Source organism: Brassica napus, chromosome C3 (assembly GCF_020379485.1).
Source record: "Brassica napus cultivar Da-Ae chromosome C3, Da-Ae, whole genome shotgun sequence".
In the NCBI taxonomy this organism is placed as follows: Eukaryota; Viridiplantae; Streptophyta; class Magnoliopsida; order Brassicales; family Brassicaceae; genus Brassica; species Brassica napus.
Genome location: NC_063446.1, coordinates 57,850,268 through 57,866,365, shown reverse-complemented (window position 1 = coordinate 57,866,365; position 16,098 = coordinate 57,850,268). Strand labels below are relative to the sequence as shown.

The following is a 16,098-nucleotide window of genomic DNA, read 5'->3' as shown; positions in this document are numbered from 1 at the left end:
AGGTTGCATTCACTTGCATTGGGAACAATGATTTAAAATGCCTTGCAAAGAACCCTTGTCTAGAACTCAAAATGACACCCTAGTTAAACATATCAAGTAGCTTAAGCGTCTCTTGAAAACCTTGCACGCTTCGAGCCTTGAAAACTCTTCTTGAAACTTGTTTGCTTGCTTGATGTTAGCATTGTTCTTAAGATCAGCTCCAATCTAAACTTGGCTTGAATGAACTTAATTTCTCTTGCATATGGGCATTTGCGTACTTGATCATGGATCTCATACACATTTGGGTTATCTTATTCCTTCATACCTATCTTTGTTAACCCAAATGACACTCCTTACCCTAAAACCCTAACCATTCCTTGAGACCAAACATTTAATTGCATGAGTGAGGCCTCTTTTGATAGCTTGTCATGTGCAAAATCTTGAGAGTATTGGAGGCGACATAGGTTTATTCTCATCTCTTGCTAGCACAATGAGTTAGCATTTGGGGATGTGAGAGGGGTTTGTGTGTTTTAAATTTCAATATCTTGGGTTTGGAGAGTGAGAAAGATGAGATATATGAAAATGAAGCTCCTAGGGATATATATATAAAAAAAAAAAAAAAAAAAAAAAAAGGTTGGGGAAGGAAATGAAAAAAAGGGTTAGAGCTTGTGGAAAGTGAATTAAAATCCCTAGCGAGTGGGTCAAATGAAAAGAAAAGAGAGTTGTACATTGGGTGAGTGATGTGAGGGGGTTTAGATTGATTTTGAGATGATGATAAAGAGGGTAGAACTTGTGATCATTTACAACAAAATGGGGTAGAATGATGAGAATGAATCTATGTATGCATGAGTTGCTTCTAATCTTAGATAAATTTTGCATAATGATCAAGCTCCTTGTTTTGAGTGATAACCACCCTTAAATAAAAACATTTGAACCCATCTCTTCATTCATATTAGACCATTGCATACCTAGCAAAATGATTGAGATCATGTGCCCATTTGTGAGACTCCACCTTGTGTGTGTGTGTGCGAATCAATGTGAGAGCTGATTGAAAGGACTTGCTGGTAAAGAGTATTGCAACTTGAGTAGAGGAAAAAGAGTATGGATAGGCCTAGAGAAGCTAGAGTATAATAAGGAGAATGCTCATGCTATTTGTTATGTTTCTTTAGGATGTTAAGTTGAGTGCTAGGAAGTGTTACTTTTGGCTATGAGTTCCCACCTTCAACCTCTCTCTCTTATGAGTTCTTACAAGGTCACTTGAGGACAAGTAAGATACAAGTTTGGGGGAGTTGATATCTTGCATAATTACATTGTTTTAACTTTCTATTTCTTGCATGTTTTGATCATCTAGATTAGGAATCACGCGTTTTAGTCTCCTTTTGCATTGCATAAGTCTTTATCAGGTTGTGGAGTTTCCATTGGAGTTCTTAGAGGTACTTAGAAGCATTTGGGATCAAAAAGGGAGTGGGAAAGGCTGTTTAGACGAGCAAAGCATCAGAGCGGGGTACGGGAGCGACATGCGACACCCGCTCCAGAAGAGTCGAAGTTGGCGCGACGTCTTGCACCGAGGTGATACACCCGCTCCAAGCCCAACTTCTTGTCGACGACTTTCATGATTTGGAGCGACCTCTTGGAGCGACGTCACGCACCCGCGTGGGGTTTTGGAGAGGTGAAGCAAGTTCTACGGAGCGACCTATGGGAGCGACCTAGTGTACCCGCGCCAGATGCAGAGCGACCTCTGGAGCGACGTCATCAACCTGCGCGGGGTTTTGGAGAGGTGAAGCAAGTTCTGTGGAGCGACCTATGGGAGCGACCTAGTGTACCCGCGCCGCATTTTATCTTATGTCGAAAACTTATGTTTTATTTGGGCTTTTGAAGTGATTAAGCAAGCCCATTAGGTTTTAGAAGTCACATAAATACTCTCTAAACCTAATGTTGGAGAGATATCTTGTTTTCTATCAAATCACAAAAGAACTTTTATGAAAAAGATCTGATCTTGATCATTTCTCTCTTGTGATTGCTTGATTTTCTTGATCTCTTATCATGTTTAGCACCAAATCATCTTTGATTCTTGGGCTCATCATGGAGAGTAGTGAGTAGTCATTTTTGGATTCATGGGTTAGGGAGATTAAGGGTGATTAAGCTAGATCTAAGGTGTTTAGGGATAGATCAATCTTATTCCTTGCTAGTAGAGGGCTTTTAATGCAATTTTAGAGTTGGCCTCTCTAAAGTTGAGCTCTAGGCATTTCATACCCGGAAGGTGTTTGATGAAATGCCTGAACCAACTCTCCTAAGCTTTTAACATCCTTTGCCAAAGGGATTTGTTGTTAAAGGTGTTAAGATGGCTAGTAGACTTGAGATTAATGATCACTTAGGTAACATTCAACCAAAGGAATTTGATGCTTGAGTTATCTAGGTAAATGAGCATTCATCTAGGGATAGAGTTTGTTTAGTATTGTGTCTAGGCCTAAGGAAGATATAGATTGGTTAAAAGTTGACACCTTTAGGTTGAATCTTGATCACCCAAGATCAATTCCCATAGCCCATGAGTTCTCTCTTCTTATAAGAAAGAAAGCTTTGTCCTTTATTGCATTTTAGGTAGTAATCTAGTTTACAAACATCTCAAAAACTGGTAGCACTTAGATTAAGCATGGTCTTGCATTCCCTTTGCTTTAGAATGACTTAGAAATGGTTTGACATCCTTTATACTATAACATTTGATTAGGAGCCTTGAAACTCTTCCCATCAAGTAGTGTCCCGGCCTTTCTCTGGTTCCTTTTCTAGGTTAATGCCGAGTCTTTCCATAAGAATCTTCAGGTTGTTAGCTCTGTCTGAGGCAGAATGAGATAGATCTTTGAGTTCCTCCCAACTCTTCTCATCATAATAGGCCTTGGATTCCATGAACTTAACATCTCTGGATACTAGGACTCTCCTTGTCTCTGGTACATAGCATTTGTACCCCTTTTGGTGCGTAGAGTATCCAATGAACATTGCCTTTGTGCTCTTTGCCTCCAGTTTGTTTCTTAGTTCTCCTGGAATCAAGACAAAGCACACACACCCAAACACACGCAAATGATCAATTGATGGTCTAGATTTGTTTAGTACCTCATATGGGGTGGCATCAAAGAGGACTCTTGTAGGTGTGCGGTTGATTAGGTAGGTGGCTGTGACTAATGCATCCCCCCAAAACCGCTTGGGTACATTTGTATGGAACATCATACTCCTTGCCACTTCCATCAAGTGTCTATTCTTTCTTTCAGCCACACCATTTTTTTGGGGTGTGTAAGGACAGCTTGTTTGTTGAATGATTCCATGTGAGGCTAGATGATGTTTGAAGGCTGTGCTAGTATATTCACCACCATTATCTGATCTAAGAATTTTAATCTTAACATTGAAATGGTTAGTAATATAGTTCTGAAAATTTTTAAATGCTTCTAGCACCCTATCCTTAGATTGCAACAAAGTGATCCATGTGTATTTAGATTTTTCATCAATGAATGTCACAAAATATTTATGTTGTTCTCTAGATACACATGGAGCAGTCCACACATCAGAGTGAATCAAATCAAAGCAGTTTTCATATTGGGTTTTTGATTTAGGAAACACAGTTCTGCAATGTTTTCCTAATATACACGCTTCACACTCATTTTTAAAAGAAATACTAGGCAACAGGATGTTCAAGGCATGAGAATGGGGATGTCCTAGTCTAGCATGCCAGATTTCATCTTTAGGGAATTCAGAAACAGAATGAAACACACACGATAATTGAGATACAGGTCTTGTGTCCTCAAGTAAGTACAAGTCTCCCTTGGTAACACCTTTGCCAAGCAACTTACTAGAATCAATATCCTGAAAGTATACACTGTTAGGCGTGAAAGTAACTTGACAATTGAGATCATTAGTTACTTTTTTAACAGACAGTAGGTTTGAGGCAAATGTAGGCATATAGAAAGCTTTAGATTCTTTATCAAAAAATCTAAGTTCACCTACACCTTTTATTGGAATTTTATCTCCATTTGCTATCATCACATTTCCTAAAGCCGGTTCTATGTTCTTAATCAGTTCTAAATCACTTAGCATGTGATGAGAAGCACCAGAGTCTATAACTAAGGGCTTAGTCGATTTAAAATTATTCATAGAACCATTTGCATTGTGAGAAGCATTAAGGGAGATACCAAGAGTTTTAGATATACCAGATTCCTTGAGAGCCTTGATGAGAGCGGTTAAGTCAGACTTCTTGATGGTCTCATCTAGATTGGCTCTTGGCGTGGCATAGCCTGATGTGGAGGCAGTAGCTCTTCCCACACCTAGGTTGCTTATACCCATGGTGATTGGTGTTGTTGGCTCAGCACCATCAGTTGAGAAGTTGGCTCTTGCATCTTGGTATTGAGGGCGGTTGTCCCTAAATTTGTTGGGCTTGAGGTGCGGATGTAGTATCCAGCATTTGTCCTTCATGTGGCCCTTCTTCTTGCAGTGATCGCAGGTCAAGTTTTTCTTCTCATCTAGCTTGTAAGCTGCCTTGTTTGACACGGCTCGTTCAGCTTGATGTGCCATGTTTAAGTCTCCCTTGCCTCCAAATAAGCCCACAGAGCCTTCTTCCTTCTGAATTTGAGCGCATACTTCATCCAGGTCAGGTAACTTGTCAGCTCTCAGGATGTGCTTGATTAAGCTCCCATAAGATGGATTAAGCGTGAGCAGTAGTCCAAACACTCTATCCTCTTCACGCCTGGTTAAGAGAGTGGCGGGGTCGGTAGTATGTGGTCTGAGTAGTTCCATCTCTGCCCAAAGAGACCGGAACTTGCCAAAGTGAGGCTGGAACTCCATATCTCCTTGGTTGAGGGTATTGATAGCTCTTTTTACTTCAAAGACCTTTGTAAGGTTGGAGGTATTTCCATACACTTTGTAGAGTGTATCCCACAGCTGCTTGGTAGTTTCACAGTAGGAGTAAGACTCCATGATGGCGGGTTCTAGGGAGCTAAGGAGCACCGTGAGAACCATGAGATCTTCCTGAGCCCATTTGTCTTCATCAGTAGCTACCACAATCTCCTGTCCATCTTCTCCTTGGGTGGTTTGTTTTGGAGCTGCTTCTGCTGAGACATGACTCCACAAACCCTTTCCTCCAAGGGCAATCTTCACCATCCTGGTCCACAAGAGGTAGTTAATCCCCTTCAGGGTCACAGGTATGCTGATGCGGTTGTTGTTATTGTTGTTGTTCTCCATCTTGAGGATTTACTTGGTCAGAGGTAAAGTTTAAGAACTAGAAACAGAGTTTTGATTTTGCGGAATTTAGAAAGGTTTCAAGATTGTTGCTGCTCTGATACCATGATAATTTGTGGGATTATGAGAGCTTCTAAGTGTTTTAACCGTGATGAAGCACACGAACAAAGTAAAAAAGGAGTGAAATAACCGTAAGTATTTGAGAGAGAAGAGAAATTTGCGAATTTAAGAGAATGGGAGGATTTGTGAGTTTGAGAGAATGAAAGAAATGTTTGTATTAAATTGTATGTTTAATTGTGTAACATACATGGTCTATTTAAAGGAAACAAAAGCAATAAGCACTCAATGGTGGAAGAATAAATAACTAGTAGTGGACTAGCCACTCCTCCCCATTTGGTAAGTGATATGGCCACTCCTCCCACTTCCTCCACTAACTAGTAGTGGACTAGCCACTCCTCCCCATTTGGTAAGTGATATGGCCACTTCTCCTACTTCCTCCACTACTTCCCTTTGTTTAATTCTTCATGTCAACAGTATAACAGTCTGTTTGCAAGCTCTGAAGATGTCTTCATTTCTCTTATGGTGTAGCGGATATATGGCTCCAGAATATGCTTTAATGGGTCATTTGACTGAGAAAGCAGATGTGTACAGCTTTGGGGTTGTGGCAATGGAGATTGTTAGTGGGAAGAGTAATACAACACAAAAGGGAAGCGATGACACTGCCCCAATTATTAAATGGGTACTGTGGAGCTTTCTGCTCTCTCTTTTGCCTTTTTATTGTCCTCGGTTCTATAGTTTAATCCATGACTCCTTTTGACAATAAGTTTACATCTATCTCAGGCCATGATACTGCAACAAAAAGGGGACATAATGGAGATTGTAGATCCGAAGCTCGAAGGTGAGTTCAACAGCCTAGAATCAGAGAGGATGATCAGAGTTGCTCTTGTTTGCACAAATGCAACTCCCTCTTTACGTCCACTGATGTCAGAGGCTGAGAAAATGCTGGAGGGGGAGATGGAAATTGATGTGTCTAGGTTTTTGGTGCTTGTTTATATATTTTTTATTATATTTTTCTCGATTATTTGTAGTTTTTCGTTCGTGTTTCAGGTATATAGGTGATTGAGCGCGTTAGGAACCATTGGCATGTGCATACTGGAATTTCAAGGGATTTTCATGTCCGTCTGAAGGGGTTAGAGCGCAGAACGAACAACGAATCGAACCGAGATGCGAAGAAAAAGAAGAGAAAAAGAACCCATCGATCGATGGGTTTTTCAATAAAAACCCATCGATCGATGCATCCTCGCTGTGTCCAGCTTCACCCACGTTCTCCACTTCACCTACTGCATCCACTCGTCTTTCATGATTATGTTGGAGCCTTTGTCGAAAAAGGAGGGTCCATGGCCGATTATAAATAGGGAGGACGAGCTCCATAAGAAATCATCCATCTACACACCATCTTAGAGATCAAATCTTGAGAGAAAATAGATTTGTGAGTGTTTTTCTAGTTTGAAGATTTGTTTGAGTTTGAAGTTTGTAGAAGAAGAAGAGAATCCCTTTCTCTTCCCAGAGAAGCTTCTAAACCTTCTTGTTTTCTTTATTTTCTTTTATAATGTCAATTATGAATTCTGTTTTTGGTTCCATGTGTGAGTAATCTACTAGTTAGGCTAGGGTGATTCAAAGGAATCCATGAATCCATGAAACTGATGTGTTAAAAAAGGGGTAAATCATTTGGTTCTTCATCTAGGTTGATCTTAAAGCTTGAATTAGAAGGTACACCTAGTTCATGATCATTAGGAAGTTCAACACACCAAAAGTGATAGTTAAACTCCTGAAAAGAATCTAGATGAGCAAGTCTTCGTAACCAACGAGAGTTGTTGTTATGGAATTTGTGAACAAATCGAACCTGTTAAAATGCATGCTTAGAATTATGAATATGGCGAGAGTTGATATTTAAGATTCTAAAACATAGGATTTAGTACTGCGAGAGTAGGCTAAATTATTTAAGCTGTTTGAGTTCAAGAACGGTTCTAAAACATACCTCTTGTTTAATGTTTGTTTCTCGATTTATGTCATTCCCGAGAATTACCCGATGCCTAACGTTTTAATCTATAATTTAAATTTCATTTTAATTTATTTACAAGTTGTGACAATTAAAAGCTACCAAACAAACAATCATTTTCGTTCTAGCTTGACTTTACTCTAATAGATTCATAGTGTAACCTTGGTCTCTGTGGAATTCGATCCCTAAATACTACTGCGCACTACCGTGCACTTGCGGTTGGTTTTAGTGGTAAAACCTGAGCACATCAAGTTTTTGGCGCCGTTGCCGGGGACCAATAGCGTTACCTTTGGAACTAAGACTAGAGTCTAGTCTAGAACCTTATTTTTTCATATTACTTATAAATTCTTTCTCGATTTCCTTGCTTGTATTGCAGGTACATGAACACGAGAAGCCGAAGTTCTGAAAACTTGGCGGTTGTTTCTAACGAAGAACTTGCAAGAATCGAAAGAGAGAACAACAGAAACAGAAGAAGAAACATGGCTGGAGTGCAAGACCAGCACGATGGACCCAGAAATGGGCAAAATTTTCCTATCGGTGATGAGCAAAACGCAGATAACCCTGCAAATGCTGGCAACGCTGCTGCTGCCGCTGGAGTTTTCCGACAACCTTTTCCTATACCAGGACAGAGGAAAAATCAACCTCGTCCTATTGGATCTATCGACACTCCGCACACATTCTATCACAATCGATCCGCAATACAACCTCCTCGTGTCACCAGGCAAGACTATGAGATCAAACCTCAAATGATAGCTCTGGTCAAACAGAGCATGTTCTATGGTCTCCCGTCCGAAAGCCCCATGGACCACATTGAGACTCTTGAAGAAATTTGTAGCACGACACGATCAAATGGAGTTCCCGCTGATTTTCTACGATGCAAGCTGTTTGCATTCTCGCTGGGAGACAAGGCGATGAGATGGCTAAAGTCTCTACCTCCAGGATCAATCACTACTTGGGAGCAATGCAGAGCTATGTTCTTGGACAAATTCTACACCAAGCACAAGACGGCTAGTTTGAGGAGTAAGATCACAAATTTTCAGCAAAATACCTCTGAGCCGCTGAGTGAAGCATGGGCAAGATTCAAGGAATATCAAAGGGAGTGTCCACATCATGGGTACTTAGATGAGCATATCCTCAACATCTTCTATGATGGAGCAAACTGGAACGTCAAAAATTCTCTCAACGCTGCTAGCAATGGAGACTTTATGACAAGAACCCAGGAGGAAGCTTACACATTGATAGAAAATCTTGCCACAAGCTCCAGCAACCAAAATGAAGAATATGATAGATCGCAAAAAGGCGGAAACTCAGAAATCAAGAAGCTGGAAGAGATGAGCGCAAAGATCAATATGCTTATGCAAAGGGATCAAAGGGTTGTCAGTTCCATCGAGGAATATGGAGAAGGAGCGTTCTTCTTCCCCAATCAAGAACCACAGGAACAGCAGGCTGTAGTCAACTATGTGAACTGACAAAACCTTGAACAGCAAGCTCCAGTGAACTACGTTGGTGGACAGAACTATGTGCAGAACAAGGGACTCAATCAAAACTATCCACATCAGTCAGGAGGACAAGGACAATAGTTTCAACCACAAGCTTACAGACCAAACCAAGGACAACAAGGATATCAAAACCAAAACTACGGGCAGAACCGACCTTTTGGACAGAGCTTGGGACAAAACCGATATCAGAACTCTAATTACAACCAAGGAGGATTTCAGCAGAAGCAACCTTTCAATTCTTTTCAACCAAAGAATCCAACACAGTTTCAAACCGGGGAAAGCTCTGTTCCGGCTGCTAAAGAGTCTAAGCTTGAATCAATGCTCCAACAATTGATGCTCAACCAGCAAAAGACAGCTTCTGAAATAAACACAAAGGTTGATAACATCAATGTGAAGGTTGATACCATGTTCCAGGACATGAACAACAAATGGGAGTCTCTTTCAGCACATGTCAAGAAGTTAGAGACTCAAGTCGCCCAAACTGCTGAAGCTGTCCAAAGACCTACTGGAGTCCTTCCTGGAAGAGGTGAACACAACCCAAGGAATGAATTTGTGAACGCTATCACTCTAAGGAGTGGGAAGGAGCTGGTTTCTGAAGAAAAGAGAAGCATGCCCGCTGACGAAAAGACTGCGCAGATTGAAGAACCCACTGAGGTACAAGTTGAAGAGGCTGAAGCTGCTGAAAACATACCGCCTATGGTTCGAGTATATACCCCTAAGCTGCCTTACCCAGTGAAACAGAGGAAATCCCGCAGAGATTTGGAGGCAGCTAAGTGCAAAGAAATGGTAAGCAAGTTGAATGTGAAGCTCTCGTTTGAAGATGATGTTGAAATGATGCCTGCTCTGAAGAGATATGTCAAGAGCTTGGTGACTAACAAAGCCTCACCTAAGGAGAATGTTATGTCTATCTCCAAAAGATGTAGCACACTACTTCAGAACAGAGCACCAGAGAAGATGGAAGATCCTGCGAGTTTTGTGTTATCATGTGAGATCAAAGGAGCTGTATTCGAGAAATCTCTCTGCGACTTGGGATCTAGTGTGAACCTGATGCCATACACTGTGGCACAGAGGCTTGGTCTCACAAACTTCAGGTCAACGAAAATCCAGCTAGTCTTCGCAGATCGCTCAGTAAGACATCCCGTCGGAGTTATTTTAGACATCGATGTGGTGATCGGAAACCATAGAATTCCTGCAGACTTTGTAGTGCTGGAGCTCGATCAGGAGCCAAAGGACCCTCTCATTCTGGGACGTCCATTTCTGGCCACAGCAGGAGCTATCATCGATGTAAAGAAAGGGAAGATAGATCTCCATCTGGGAGACATAATCATGAAGTTCGAGGTGAATAAGATGCTGAAAAGACCCACACTGGATGTACACACGTTCTCCATCGATCATACCTCAGAAGATGATGATGAAGATGATGAAGTAACTAAATAACTGCTGAGAGATGACCCCCTAGAGATTGCTCTTACTCTAGCTGAGAGTGAGCACGGGTATTTAAACGAACACACTGCCGAATTTGTCAAGATGCTTGATTCCGGTTTCCAAACAAAACACGAAGTAGCTTCTATGAGCCTTGAAGAGGAAGAATCACCAACACAAAAAGCTACTACAGACCACCTTAACCCCTGGAGCGAACTAAGAGCCCCAAAGATAGAACTCAAAACCCTCCCAGCTGGGTTAAGGTATGCATTTCCTGGCCCTAAGTCAACTTACCCTGTTATCATAAATGCTGATTTGAATAATGCTGAGACTGCCTTACTTCTATGTGAACTAAGAAAGTACCGTAAAGCAATAGGCTATTCACTAGATGATATTCCTGGCATCTCACCTGACCTTTGTATGCATAGAATATATCTAGAGGATGAATCGAAGAATTCTATAGAACATCAGAGGAGGTTAAACCCGAATCTAAAAGATGTTGTAAAGAAGGAGATAATGAAACTTCTAGAGGCTGGAATAATCTATGCAATCTCTGATAGTAATTGGGTTAGTCCTGTGCATGTTGTGCCTAAAAAGGGTGGGATAACAGTAGTGAAAAATGAGAAAGATGAGCTAATTCCCACTAGAACTGTCACTGGTCATAGGATGTGCATAGACTATAGAAAGTTGAATGCTGCAACTAGGAAAGATCATTTTCCTCTCCCCTTTATTGATCAGATGCTAGAAAGATTGGCTAACCATCCATACTATTGCTTTTTAGATGGTTATTCAGGATTTTTCCAGATTCCAATTCATCCAGACGATCAAGAAAAGACCACATTCACATGTCCTTATGGTACATTCGCCTATCGCAGGATCCCATTCGGTTTGTGTAACGCACCCACCCGCCACGTTCCAGCGGTGTATGATGTCTATTTTTACTGATATGATTGAAGATATAATGGAAGTATTCATGGACGATATCTCTGTCTATGGATCTTCTTTCTCTGCTTGTCTTTCCAATCTGTGCAGGGTACTTAGGCGGTGCGAGGAGAAAAATCTGGTGCTGAACTGGAAAAAATGCCATTTTATGGTTAGAGATGGGATCGTCCTTGGACACAAAATTTCGGAAAAAGGCATTGAAGTTGACAGGGTAAAGGTCGAGGTCATGATGAGTCTACAGCCACCCGATTCAGTCAAAGGGATCAGAAGTTTTCTAGGTCACGCAGGGTTCTACAGAAGATTCATTCAAGACTTCTCAAAAATCACCAGGCCCATGACCCGTCTGCTCTGCAAAGAGACCAAGTTTCATTTTGATAAAGAATGCTTGGACGCTTTTCACACAATAAAAGGAGCATTAGTCAGCGCACCAATTGTTCAACCACCAGACTGGGAATTTCCTTTCGAGGTGATGTGCGATGCCAGCGATTATGCAGTAGGAGCTGTCTTGGGACAACGGAAGGAGAAGAAACTTCATGTCATCTACTACGCAAGCAGGACACTTGACGATGCACAATGCAACTATGCCACCACCGAGAAGGAACTACTTGCCATCGTCTTTGCTTTTGAGAAGTTTAGATCCTATCTTGTTGGATCTAAAGTTATAGTACACACTGATCATGCTGCGCTGAGGTATCTACTTCAGAAGAAGGATGCAAAGCCAAGGTTGCTGCGATGGATTCTCTTGTTGCAAGAGTTTGACCTGGTGATCAAGGACAAGAAAGGGATTGAGAACGGAGTCGCAGACCACCTCTCCAGGCTAAGAGTGGAAGAAGAGTTACCATTGGCAGATACTCTTCCCGTGGAGAACGTTTATGCGGTGAGCATCCAGTGCAATGATGGATACGCACCTATCAAGGACGCAAACATCCCTAAAATGCCTTGGTTTTCAGAAATAGTGAACTACCTGGCCGGAGAACAAGAACCGCTCAAATTCACCGGAAATGACAAGAAGAAATTCTTAAAAGACGTCAGACGCTATCTCTGGGATGAGCCATTCTTATATAAGCAGTGTGCCGATAATATTTACAGAAGGTGTGTTGCTGAAGAAGAGATACCAGGCATACTCTTCCACTGCCACAGTTCCAACTACGCGGGACATTTTGCTGTAAGCAAAACCGTTTCGAAGATCCTACAAGCTGGTTTCTGGTGGCCTATGATGTTCAAAGATGCCCACTCCTTCATCTCTAAGTGTGATCCATGCCAGAGACAGAGAAATATCAGCAAGAGGAATGAAATGCCACCAAACTTCATCCTGGAAGTTGAGGTATTTGACGTATGGGGGATCGATTTCATGGGACCATTCTCATCCTCTTACAACAATAAGTACATCCTTGTTGCTGTTGACTATGTTTCCAAGTGGGTAGAGGCCATAGCAAGTCCAACAAACGATGCCACAGTGGTGGTAAAGATGTTCAAATCTGTCATTTTTCCAAGATTTGGGGTGCCAAGAGTGGTGATTAGTGATGGAGGATCACATTTCATCAACAAAGTGTTCGAGAAGCTGCTGAAGAAGAATGGCGTGAGACACAAGGTGGCGACTGCATACCACCCTCAGACAAGCGGACAGGTCGAAATCTCCAACCGAGAGATCAAAAGCATCCTACGGAAAACAGTGGGAGCAACAAGAAAAGACTGGTCAACCAAGCTAGATGATGCCTTATGGGCATACAGGACAGCATACAAGACTCCTATTGGCACCACTCCCTTTCACCTTATCTATGGGAAACCATTCCATCTCCCAGTAGAGTTGGAGTACAAATCATCTTGGGCTGTTAAACAGATGAATTTTGATGTGAAACCCGCAGCTGAGAGAAGGATGATCCAGCTAAACGAATTAGACGAGTTTCGACATATAGCATTCGAAAACTCCAAGATATACAAGGAGCGCACAAAGGCGTATCATGATAGGAAGATCATTCCGAGGACTTTTGCTGCAAATGATCAAGTCCTACTCTTCAACTCTCGCCTGAGGTTGTTTCCCGGGAAGCTTAAATCCCGATGGTCCGGGCCTTTCACTATCAAAGAGGTAAAACCCTATGGAGCAGTTGTGCTGTGGAGTCAAGATGGTAGTGAGTTTGTTGTGACCGGTCAGCGTCTAAAGCCATACCTAGCGTACACGGAAATCTCCGAAGGAGAAGATGTCTCTCTCGGAGAACCACCTCGAGCTTAGAGCACACCGAAAGTCAAGCTAATGACTGTAAACAAGCGCTTAGTGGGAGGCAACCCACTGGTAAGTGTCAATTAGAATTAGTTTTCATCTCGTTGTAAAAAAAAAAAAAAAAAAAAAACTTTTCCATCGATCGATCCAAACCGGATCGATCGATCACTAAGATGGTGCAATGCGGAACAAAGTGATCGATCGATTAGGTACTCCCATCGATCGATGCGGATACCCAATCGATGGATCGCACAAAAACTCGGAAGCCTTTTTATAAATGCATCGATCGATCCATATTGTTACAAAAATGCATCGATCGATTACTATAATGGCCAAATGCGTAACAAAGTGATCGATCGATCGTGTTATCCAATCGATCGATCATACTAAATCTCGGGAGCCTTTTTATAACCGCATCGATCGATCTGTTTTTGTACAAAAACGCATCGATCGATGCGTGTGTGGGAAACGGAATTATAACGCAAAACCCGACCTTTTTGGATCAAAACCTCAGAACTCTCACCCCCTCCGATTTCCCCTAAAATTCAACCCCCCCCCTTTCTCTCTCTATAATCATCTGATTTAAACAATTTTGGGCTCTATTCCACTTGATTTTTTGAGCTCTACCCGATTTCTACACTCGTTTTCACCCTAAGACAGGTATACTCCGCGAATCTCCACATTCTCAAATCGTGTTCTTGAGGAATTTTTTTGGGTTTTGTGAATTTCTTATTTCCGTGTTGATTCATTGATCAAATATGCATGAAACAGATGTTTTAACATGGAATAGAACACAATTGTCTGTGATTAACGAGTTTGGAACAGGATTTGAGATGATTTAGGGATTGAGAAATTTTTTTTCAATTTGGTTTTTTTTTTTTATCACAACTCGATTTCGCCTTTCATTTGCATGTTGATATTGAGATCTTAATTGATTATAACCATGTTGAAAGCAAATAGTCGTTGAAATACATATTGGAATGATGAACTTGGGGAATGAACGGATTATGGATTGATGTTCTTTACCTGAGTCGCTAGTGTTTACTGAACTCGTGTTAGTATTGTGCTGCTTTGAAAAACATATACTGCATACTCACTTGTTTCAAAGATTCTATTTTGTAGAGAGTGAAGCGCACAAAAACATCAGCAAAGAAGAACACACAAGAAGAGGGTTCATCTCAGCGAGAGAAGCAAAGGCCAAAGAAGTGGGATAAGTCTGATACCACCCACTACAACAACATGAAGAAGGTAGTCGTACCGGCTACACAACTAGCATGTCCTGAGACGATGACGGAGTTGGGAATCAAAGCAGACATTGAGGGGCTGTTCCAGAACATGGGTCTAGGCCAACTATGCAACCTCAACAAACCCACTTATCCGGAGTTGGTACGCCAGTTCATAGCATCCGCATACGTCAGCCATCCCGATGATAGCCATCAGGAAGGTTTTCTGGCATTCATAGTGCAGAAAGTATACTTTGAGGTATCTTTCACAGACCTCTGCGGACTATTTGAATTGAGTGCAGGGGAGAGGACATCTGGTCTTTATTGGACTTCAGAGCTGTTGAACTTCTGGGAAACGATTGGCACAGGGGTTTATAGATCTTCTCAGGTAAAGGAGTCACTTATCCGGAACCCAGTACTGAGATATGCCACACGCCTCATTGGCTCATTGCTATACGGGACAACCACAGCTGCATCAGTCACGCAATGGGAGTTGTGCCTCATGTACCAAGGTGTGAGGCATTTGCTACCGGCATTTGGGAACTCTACATTCCCACCTGCTACTGCCTTCAACATGGGAGCGGTGCTGGCCGCGAACTTAGCAGGATACAAGGGGAAAGTAACCAAATCCAAGAGCAGTGCATGTGGATTTGGTGCAGTGATTACTCGGATCCTTACACATGTGGGTGTAGACTGCGAGAACCATCAGGTAGCACTGGACAGATCGAGCAACTTTGCTTGGAACTACCTGGATATCATTTCTCTAGTAAGTAAGGAGTTCATAGCTGGCCCCTACTCGAGGATCGATCGGGATGGTCCTTACGTCTACGTATTCCAAGACCGAGCGAAGAAAACACTCTACTGCCACCTGCCTCAGATCGGCCTGACTGCTCTACTTTCAGAGGCTGCAGTTGAGTTCCTACCCCCTACTACTGCACTAGTAGACAAGCCATCCTTCTTCACGCCAAAATATCAGACCAAAGGCAAGGCCGTGGATGAGGAAGAAGGAGAAGATGAGGCTGCACAAGCCATTCCAGATGATTCACAACCCCATCAGTTACTCCCATCAGACTCCAGCCAGTACAAGCTGCAAGAGCTTCCACCGAACGCCACTTCGCGCCAACAACAACATTGGAGAGATCAGAGTATCAAGACAAACAACGACATGCTACACAAGATCTGGGCTGCAATTTCACGTATCAGGCCGTGTCGTTGCCAAAAGGATGATGTAGTTCATCGGGACAACTCTCCATCCAGCTCTGGTTCGGGTTCGAGTGGTACACACAGGGCAAGAAAGAAGTCCAAAAGACCCGAACATGCAGGAACATCTGGAGCAGGAGACGAGGAGTAGGAGCTATCACCGGCCAGTATTGTCATTTGATTTCCGACCGCGCTATTTTATTTCTATTCTAACGTTTTATGGTTTTATTTTCTGTTGTCACACTAGGAACGGTGTAAACTAAGTCTGGGGGAGGGTACTTGTCATAGTTCCATTTAGGAATCTACCATAACTTTTTCGGTTAATTTTGAACTTAGTTT

At 42.1% G+C, this 16,098-nt stretch overlaps 2 protein-coding genes and 1 non-coding gene across 3 annotated transcripts; 1 reads left to right on the top strand and 2 right to left on the bottom strand.

The window, feature by feature from the left end:
- Window positions 1-3,309: 3,309 nt before the first annotated feature.
- On the bottom strand, window positions 3,310-5,152 carry LOC125583402. The gene is made up of 2 exons (XM_048750283.1): window positions 4,173-5,152; window positions 3,310-3,828 (listed from the first exon to the last, which is right to left on the bottom strand). Exons 1-2 carry the CDS (start codon window positions 5,116-5,118, stop codon window positions 3,821-3,823), a joined length of 954 nt encoding a protein of 317 aa, XP_048606240.1. The 5' UTR covers window positions 5,119-5,152; the 3' UTR covers window positions 3,310-3,820.
- A 3,113-nt stretch (window positions 5,153-8,265) lies between these two features.
- On the bottom strand, window positions 8,266-8,372 carry LOC125584846. Its single transcript, XR_007321753.1, has one exon. It is a non-coding gene; the product is annotated as a small nucleolar RNA R71 (small nucleolar RNA).
- A 991-nt stretch (window positions 8,373-9,363) lies between these two features.
- LOC125583193 lies at window positions 9,364-10,191 on the top strand. Its single transcript, XM_048749816.1, has one exon. It carries the CDS (start codon window positions 9,364-9,366, stop codon window positions 10,189-10,191), a length of 828 nt encoding a protein of 275 aa, XP_048605773.1.
- The last annotated feature ends 5,907 nt before the right edge of the window (window positions 10,192-16,098 follow it).